The sequence below is a fragment of the Neopelma chrysocephalum genome, unplaced genomic scaffold (assembly GCF_003984885.1).
Source record: "Neopelma chrysocephalum unplaced genomic scaffold, ASM398488v2 Primary Assembly neopelma1_149, whole genome shotgun sequence".
NCBI lineage: Eukaryota > Metazoa > Chordata > Aves > Passeriformes > Pipridae > Neopelma > Neopelma chrysocephalum.
The window spans coordinates 137,174-146,467 of NW_020897811.1; the positions used below are offsets into that span (position 1 = coordinate 137,174).

At 41.3% G+C, this 9,294-nt stretch overlaps 1 protein-coding gene across 2 annotated transcripts; it reads right to left on the reverse strand.

Annotated features, from left to right (window-relative positions):
• Nucleotides 1-1,481: 1,481 nt before the first annotated feature.
• On the reverse strand, nucleotides 1,482-9,293 carry TIGAR (TP53 induced glycolysis regulatory phosphatase). 2 transcript variants are annotated; one of them, XM_027701122.1, is made up of 6 exons: nucleotides 9,125-9,291; nucleotides 7,727-7,764; nucleotides 6,790-6,911; nucleotides 4,595-4,672; nucleotides 3,063-3,173; nucleotides 1,482-2,577 (listed from the first exon to the last, which is right to left on the reverse strand). In XM_027701122.1, exons 1-6 carry the CDS (start codon nucleotides 9,154-9,156, stop codon nucleotides 2,128-2,130), a joined length of 831 nt encoding a protein of 276 aa, XP_027556923.1. In that variant the 5' UTR covers nucleotides 9,157-9,291; the 3' UTR covers nucleotides 1,482-2,127. The 2 variants fall into 2 exon arrangements, with proteins under 2 accessions (XP_027556923.1, XP_027556924.1); XM_027701123.1 differs by having other exon boundaries at nucleotides 2,464-2,577; nucleotides 3,058-3,173; nucleotides 9,125-9,293.
• Between the last annotated feature and the right edge of the window lies 1 nt (nucleotide 9,294).

Genomic DNA, 9,294 nt, shown 5'->3' on the forward strand with positions numbered 1-9,294 from the left:
TAGGAAGGAGCTCAAGGAGCCTGTGCAAAAGCCCCACATTCCTATTTTTCCTTCCTGAGAACACAACTTATTTCCTTCAGTACATTGAGAAGGAATTCTTTTAGTTGGGAAAAAGTGCTATGGACACTTTTAAACGAGTCTTGAGTAGTTCCTCAAGCTGCCACTGTTATCTCTGTACTTCTGATTTTAAACAGGTCCTTTTTAATTTCACAAGTACAAACTTACTGTTTGGGTCAATGATGTGGTTAATAATGGTTGGCTACCAAGGATTTTTCCAACCCAACTTAAGGGCACCCAGTCCTTCAAATTATATGTGTTTGAGGTTGAAAGACCAACCTTGCTGACACCAGAATACAAATATCCATTTTTTTACAGATCAGATAAGCCACTTTAGAATCATGGAATGGTTTGGGTTGGAAGGGACCTTAAAGATCATCTCATTCCAACCCCCTGCCATGGGCAGGGACATCTTCCACTACCCCAGGTTGCTCAGAGCCCCATCCAACCTGGCCTTCAACACTTCCAGGGATGGGGCAGCCACACCATCTGTCAAAAATATATTTTCCTCTCTGTGGACTCATTTCCAGATACAGCAGCAGAGGGTTTAATGGTTATTTGCTGGATAAACAAGCCCTGCTTGGCAAAAAACAGGTAAAAATCAGGTAAAAAGCCTAATGTTCATTTCCAGGTGCTGGAGAACACAACTCTAAAATCCCACCTCCAGTCACCACAGGACTGAACACTTCCCACTCCATCCCCTACATTTCAGCACTGTTAGTGTTGGACAAGCAGCCCAGAGAACTGACTATTTTTAAAAATTATAAAACATTAAAACTTGAGTCAAACAGTTAATTTTGTACAGTCGCAAGCAATTTTAAGCATGTCCTTAACATTTTTACATCTGTGCTTCCAGGTTAAGAGGCAGGACAGCACTGAACCATCAGCCCTGGAAGTCTTTTTAACAGTAAAAGTCCAGCCTGGGGTTTTGTAGGAAAAAAAAAAAGGAAGTTGTGTGATCTGAACAAAGCTTCATAGAGTAATTGTTCATTTCTCATACTCATTATTCATTGAGTAATATTAAGAAAGATTTTTACCTCACAAGAAATACAGATGAAATGGAAGTTCTATTCAGGAGCCTTTAATTGTTTTTTGTTTTTTTTTTAACAAGCTTAAAATATGCAAATGAAGAAAAAATACATGGATGTTATAAATAACATAAACCAGATAAGCTTACACAGTAACACTACAAACATCCCAGAGGGGAAAGAATGCAGTATTAACATAAAAAATCGCCAAGCAATCAAATTTGCCTAATTCTAGGCAAAAATATTCACAGAATCAAGTGTATGACTGAACTGACAGAAGGATTTTAGTTGGGTACAACTCCCCTTATTGATAAAGTTCCTTTTTAGAAGAGAGACCATTATTGCAACTATGTGCACATAAGGCTCCTCTTCCTGCTTGCAGCTTAAAAATAAATATTTTATGTTTGTGTACAGTGCTCTTCAACAGAGATGACAACAACCTGAACAATTTCTTAGGAAATACTCCTGGCGAGGTAGGTATATCAGAATTCCCACTTTACAAATGGGAAGGAGATTTTCCCAGAGTCTCCCAGCTGTTTAGTGCCAGAGCCACATCCCCTGAGTCTGCACCAAACCTTTCCCACTAGGCAATGCTCCTTTTTTAGGTTATACTATTGCATTCAAAAATTTATTTTAAGACAACATGTATGTTTGATATTACAATATAGCATTTTGTAATAAAACAAGAATACAGTATAGCTCATCTTTGAGGTACCATTCCTCTCCCCTCCCCAACTCTTTTACATGGAGGTCATAAAAATAATTATGGAGTAAAGTAAAGGAGTTTTTTCAAATTATGTGCTATAAGAGCAGATATGCAAGTGACTGAAGTGTTATGTTTCTGTTCAGAAAGAATATTTGTTTTATTTTGCTACTGACAACTTATGCTGGGCACTAGGACCATGCAGTTTGAGGTTTTTTAGGATGGTAAGCACTTGCAGTTTAGTGTCAGTAACTCCAGTCCGTCTCAGCAATTACTACAGATACTTTTCCCATGCTTAGCAAAATAATGATCTAAATCCACCTCTCCCTACAGGGGCTGCTAAAACACTTTTGAAGCTACACATTCAGCTCCCACATCCACTAAGTGAGAGTCTTGGTTAAGACAAACACACGTGATTTCAGGTTTGGACAGGTTCCCATTTTCAAGTTTTACAGTGAAATGACTGACTCCTGTATTGGGACTGACAGAAGACAACTGGGACTTGGTTAAATTTGCTGGCAAAGTACAGCTGAGATCTGAAACAAAATAACCAATCCAGTTTCTCATGTATGCTCCATGACTCACCACCAGTATATTGGCATCTAATATTTTGGAGGATCCACTGCCCTCAGAACTCGGTTCTCCTTCACTGCAGTGGTTTGTCCAAGGGAAAACAAACTGTTCTTTAGGTGTTCCTGAGCTTCTGCTGGATGCACCAGGCTCCTTCTGCTCCAACCCAACAGCCAGCTGGCACAGGAATTCAAAAAAATCCCTCGCACGTTCTCTCACCTGAAGAGAAAGACCAGGAGGGAACATTGGGAAGAACAAAGAGATCGCTGTGAAGAATGAAGAGATTGTGAAGAATTAAGAGATCCTTGTGAACAAAGCAAGAGGTTCTGACTTTCAGAAACCTGAGCTACAACTCCTTCAGTTAAAAGACAAATATTTATCACAGACAAGGCTCAGAAGTCAGTGTCAAATTACTGGATGTTGTACAAACTCCCCTTGAAAGCCGAGGCTGAGAGTAATTGCCACCATCCTCCTGCAAATCCTCCTCTTTCATGAGGAGTCAATCTCAAAGTCAATATTTCAGTTACAAAGAGATTTCCTACTTGGCAGCCACTGTTATAAGGTCAAGTAGTGTTTTTAGCTTAAAAAACAACTACCTCTGGTTGGGCTGAGCTCTCAGTAAGTTCCTAAGTAGCACAAGCTGCAATTGCACTGATAAAACGGCCTAGAAAAGGAAGGCACAAATAAATAAATAAATACCATACTTCATCCAGTGTTTCTCCTCCAGAGGGGGTGAATGAAGGACATTGCTCTCCAGCATCCTTTGCCATAGCTTTGAGGTCAGCCAAGGGCCTTCCTTCTGCAACACCATATTTCTGTGAGGGACAAGGTACAAAAAGAGGGGTTGTCAAGATGTGTCAAGTCTCCTGTTCCCCTTACAATGCAAACAGCTTTGTTTTCTTGGATTCTCTAATGTAACATGAAAGTTTAACCACCTTTCATATTTTATTCCAGTTTTGGGGGGAGGAGGTATCTTTATATTTGCTATTTAAAATTTTTCTAAAACTATGTATTCTTTATATATATATATAAAATATATATTTTTACAGATATGTGTGTGTGTATATATATATATATGCTGGGTAGACAAATATATTAAGAGCAGCATCTCATTTAAAGCACTGATATTGAAAACATGACCTTCAGCCTGATCTTTAGCTTGAGATTGTTTCCTCCAATGACACTCCTAGCTAACAAAATTCAAGTGTCTTTGTAACTGCAAACACTTCTGTGCACAGCTGTTCACATGAGGATAAACTCCATTTACTTTTCATTTGCACAAACACCAAGGGGAATTATTTTTCACAAGTAAGAAACAAATGTTTTCTCTACACATTTCTGAAATCTCCACAGCAGAGGATAAGTCTCTGCAGATTAATCCCTCATTACCACTAACATAATTATCATGGAATATAATATATAAATTACTACAGTCTTCAGAATTTAAATATACTGAAATACCTTTAGTCTCTCAATCCCCTTCTCTAAAGCAGAATAGCAGCACTTTAAGAACACTAAGAAAGACATGAAGAAATCAGTGCCCTGAAGCTGCTGGAAATGAAATCCTAATGCTAAAGATTTTTCCAGAAAAATCACGAAAGCAAGGCATGAGAGAATAAAAGTTTCTTAAGAGGGTCAATGACGTGTTCTTCTAAAGAACTTTGCTTCTTTTTGTGCAAATCACTTAATACCCATTATCCTGAGTAGTGACTCACAAGCAGTGACCTGCAGACACTGTACTGGCATTTCCATACATCCATAAAAACACCATATAAAACAGTGTAACAGAGACGTAAGATTATTCTTTCTAAAATCTGCTATCATGAGCCATAATATTTTTCTAAAAGGTCAGGTGGTAAAGCAACTAAAGAAGTTTGGGAGGCATTTAACTTGCTGGTCTCAGGGGAAGAGCTGGAATTTCTGAGAGAAAAAAGAATTCAAACAGGAAATGCTACAGTCATGTGTTGCTCCTTAAACAATAAATATTACCTTATTTAAATCATTAAAGCATCACAGTTACAACGTTTATCACTAAATTTTGGCTTTGCTTCACAATTCTGCAAACAATTGCTTGTCCCTGATGTGAAGAGTTCAGTTTTTGGTGATTAAGAACACAGCAAATAGTGCTCTCCACTGTTAAATCTACGATTTAATAAGCCAAGATATCAATCAGCAGTAAGCTACATTTTCAAACTCTTCAGTATTTGATATTAAAACAAATTCTTCTGGCACTTACTCTCTCTCGCAGTCTTGCATCATACTTGATTTCCAAATCTCTGCAAAACTTATTCTTTCCTAGAATGGCAGCAGCAGTCTAAAAAGTGAATATACAGTCACATCAATGGGATGGAACAGAGACCATGTTACACCACAACAGCCAAGGTGAATCACATCAGTAGCACCCAACAACCCAAACCAACAAAATAAAAAGTTTTCCAGCTGAATTTTGTGAGAATTGGACATATAGCCTAGATTGGGAAAAGCTTCTGGACTTTCCTTCACAATTCAAAGTCCAGAAGAGTTGAAACACTTAGCACCTATGAAAGGTGGGCAGCAGGATTTACTGGGATAAAAGCCCCATCTTGAGTGTAACACTGCTCACAAATCCATCGTGTCCACACATTCTTCACATGTACTACATGGGACAGACTCAGGTCCTAAAAACTGTTCAGTTAATCCAACTGCAAAAAACATCTGTCTGACACCTGCCTGGCTGCCACAGCCAATCCCAGAATCATTAGGGCTGGAGAGGACATCTGGAGATCATCCAGTCCAATTCCCCTGCCAAGGCAGGGTCACCTGGAGCAGGGGACACAGGAATGTGTCCAGGTGGGTTTGGAATGTCTCCAGGGAGGGAGACTCCACGACCTCCCTGGGCAGCCTGTTCCAGGGCTCAATGGAAAGAAATTCTTTGTCATGTTGAGGTGGAACTTGTGTTTTAGTTTGTGGCCATTGCTCCTTGTCCTGTCACTGGGCACCACTGAAAAGAGCCCAGCACCATCCTCCTGGCTCCTGCCTTGGAGATATTTATGTGCATTAATGAGATCCCCTCTCAGTCTTCTCCAGGCTAATGAGGCCCAGCTCCTGCAGGGAGATACTCCAGACCCCTCATCATCTCTGTGGCCTCCACTGGATCCCCTCTGACAGCTCCCTGTCTTTCTTAAACTGGGAACTAAAGGATGGCCAACCTGCTCAGTTCCTACATGCACCAAAGTGTGAAGGCTGTACTGGGCTCACATGAACTCTGGACTGGTAATATCTGCTGGTAGTGTTGTGCAAACAGCCACACCCAAACTGAGGTTCAAATAACTCACTTGGAAAAGGCTCCTTGGATTCTGGCAAAGAAGCAGCAGCCTTGTTGTACCGACAAGGTTTTATGATTGATTTAACATATTTCTTAGGAAAAGCTTTATCTTGCAACTTTAAATTTCTGTCACAGAATAACGTCAAAATTCAGATAGGGTCAAGTCCACTTCCTTGTTTATATGAATAGTGTAGTTAATTGTATGATTATATGCTGGAATTTCCTCTTTTTCAACAGGATTTGTACATTCCTTTTATACTTGAGCTATGAAGTGACAGCTTAGTAACAAGACACTTCAGAGATTTGCAGCTGCCAAGAAAGGGAATTCCAACCACATGGAAACTGCACCTTTATACATCTCTGGAAAAGCTTTCACCAAGTCTGGATAGCTTGTCAAACAAATGGCAAAACACATGTCCTTTAGGCAAAGGAAAAATTCAGGTCTGTCTTCTACATTGTGAGAGTACAAATGCTTTCCACAGAAAAGGCTGTCTCCAATATAAGGAAAAAAATCCAAACACAATTCCCTTAAGGCAGGCACATAGCCCAGACAGTTTTATGAAAGTCAGAAAGTACTATTGATTTAAAATATAATCACTGCCTTCCACAGGAAATATGTCCTAGAACAACTGATCTCTGACTTTAAAACTTCTGATTCCCTAATTTTGAGTATTTCATAATCTTGCACACAAAATCACCTGTAATCCCACTCAGTACTTTACATTTTTTTCCTCTTTATTTAACATTTAATGCATCAAGGTGCATTGAGAGGTGTGACGTTCCTGGCAAAATCCAACCTCTGCACATTTAATGATCCTTGTTCTGACTTCACAGCAAAACTTGATCTTGCCTATATTGGCCTGGATTCCTCAGAACTTATTCCACAAATCCACAGGCACAACAGTACATGAAATCCTGCAAAATAAGCTGGCCTTTATCGATTCCCAACTGAGCTGTTCTCAACAAAATTTCCCTACCCATAGAGGCTTCCTGCAGTTCTACACAAGTCAAACTGCAGTGGCGGGTCCATCAAAACAGCTTTTGGCTCTCCTTGCATTATTTTTGCATCATCAATTATAAATAAATGCTGAATTTTGCAGCTAACTGTTGCCTCAAGAAGCACTCACCTGCTTTGCTCGAAGGAGGTCACTTGAAAAGACATGAGTAAACTTCACATTACTGAGAAATACACCAGCAGCATCTGCTTGTCTGAAACCAGTTGCAGAGAGTGGCTCATCCACTCCTTGACCTGCAAAATAAAAACCCATCAACATTAAGACATGCAAATTTTAGATCATTGAGCAGCTGAGCAAGTATGACAATAAAGAGTCTGCTCAGTCATAATAAAATTCTTCTCCTTCAGGAAAGCCAAGCATTGGGAAAAGTTACCGCTCTTCTGGTCTTCCCTAAACTCAGTCACACAATTTTAACAAAAAAAAAAGGAGTACAGGATAGGAACACAGAAGGATCACTGTCAATGATATTTATATTAATCTATACCTCTGACAAATTTAAACTTAAAACCCAAAAACACAAGGCTACCTTCACTTGCTATTCTGGAGAGGGGAGAGAAACCCACTGCACATCATTTGACCCTGAGAGCTTGGAATTTAAAATACATCATTGGTACTTTCAAGAAAGTAAGGCAGGGAAATATTCTTTATTCATTTTACTATGAGCACAAAGCCCTGTTGCAAGATCTGTAAACAGCAATGCCACAGAGGTAGAAAACAGAGGCAAGAAAATCTAGAAGCATGAGCTTTTCCTCACGACATGTAGCATTGTATAAAGTTCATTTATTCAGAGTACAACCCCAGCAGGTTCCTTGTAGTGATGCCTTGATTTTCCTACAACAGACATCCAAGCAGCCCAGTGTGTGTTTCCAGTTTTGGGTGTCCAAGTCAGCAGCCACTAAGGTGAAGTCTAGCTTTAAATGCATCTAATAAAGACTGCCTTCCTAGAAGGAGCTGGGATTGAACAATTCAAGCATTTAAACCATCTTTTTACATTATTATTCTGTAATTTTCCACACCACAATTTTCCAGCAGAATAACTGACACTAACCTTGTAGTATCTTGTCTTTGTTGTATCTTGTTTCTCCACTGAAAGAGATTATAAACAACAACAAAAAAATTAACTCATAATCGGTTTACTGAATTTTCAAAAGTGTTCTTATATTGGACACCAAGAGACAGCAGAGCCTGAATGAGAAAAGCAGAATACAGCACAGATTCTTTTCAAAAGGATGCACCTAAAGGTTTTACAACAACAAAAATCCATTTTCAACTAGTCAGCCCCAATCATGCTATCAAATATTTTTAAGACAAACCCACCTGGAATAAAACGAAATGAAGTAACTACTTAGATTTATCAACAACGCAACATAATTTATCTATAACAACTACACCTCCATGCTGGAGAGGATAAAGTTGCTGGAAGACTCTGGAGCCCTGTTATGAAAGGCATGTGTTGGCCAACTGGACCTCAAGATGAGCCTCAAACAGGTTCTGTTCACAGAAGGTCAGTACTTTTAAAATGAGCTCCCATCCCTTTGGTGAATGATCTGGCATCTTTCTAAAGTGCCTGCAAGAAACTCACACGAACTTTTCAAGCTCAACAAATTGATCCAGGCTCATGTTTTCTAGCTGATGTAAAAATTAACTGTGGTCACAGCACCACGTCAGCAAGATCCAGGTCTTTAAGGGAAGAGTTTCTCTTAACAGGAGGAAAAAGAGAAAGGAAAATCAGTTTTACTGATTAAGTGTTAAATCACAGAACCATGGGATCGTTTGGGTCGGAAGGGACCTGAAAGATCATCCAGTTCCAACCTCCTGTCATGGGCAGGGGCACGTTCCACTATCCCAGGTTGCTCTAAGCCCTGTCCAACCTGGCCTTCAACACTTCCAGGGATGGAGCAGCCACAGCTTCTCTGGACAACCTGTGTCAGGGCCTCCCCACCCTCCCAGGGAAGAATTTCTTCCTAATATCCAATCTAAACCTCCTCTCTGTCAGTTTGAAGCCATTCCCCTTCTCCTGTCACTCCAGGCCCTTGGAAATAGTCTCTCCCCATCTTTCTTGTGGGTTCCCTTCAGGTCCTGGAAGGCCACAATTAGGTCACCCCAGGTTGGATAATCCCAACTCTCTCAGCCTTTCCTCACAGCAGAGCTGCTCCATCCCTCTGATCACCTTGGTGTCCCTCCTCTGGACTCGCTCCAACATCTCCATGTCCTTCCTGTGCCGGGCCCCCGGAGCTGGAGGCAGCACTGCAGGGGGAAGAGTCTCCCCAGAGCGGAGCAGAGGGGTAAAATCCCCCCCTGCCCTGCTGCCCGCGCAGTTCTCACTCTGACGGAGAAATCTAGGGCTCAACTTCCATAAAAACTAAAGGGTTCACTCCTGCCCATCGCAGGCAGCGGGAGCTGCTCCGAGCGCCCGCGGCTCTGGGGCTGCGCGGTCCGTACTCACTGTCGCACGACGGTCAGCCCGAAGCGAACCATGGCGAGGTCGGCTCGGGTGAGCTCAGCTGAGCTCAGAGCCGGGCTCAGGCGGGATCTCCGGTGGGATTCCAGGTGGGAATCTCAGGTGGGATCCCAGGTGAGCGCGGATCCCGCTGCCCGCACTGCGGCGCCGCGCGC

What these genes read in the sequence shown, in the direction of transcription:
- TIGAR (XM_027701122.1), bottom strand. Translation starts at nt 9,156, where the DNA reads ATGGTTCGCTTCGGGCTGACCGTCGTGCGACA. An exon ending in ATGCAAGACTGCGAGAGAGA is followed by an intron (nt 3,174 to 4,594) that starts GTAAGTGCCAGA and finishes TGTCCCTCACAG; the next exon opens with AAATATGGTGTTGCAGAAGG. An exon ending in GAGGAGAAACACTGGATGAA is followed by an intron (nt 2,578 to 3,062) that starts GTATGGTATTTA and finishes CTTTCTCTTCAG; the next exon opens with GTGAGAGAACGTGCGAGGGA.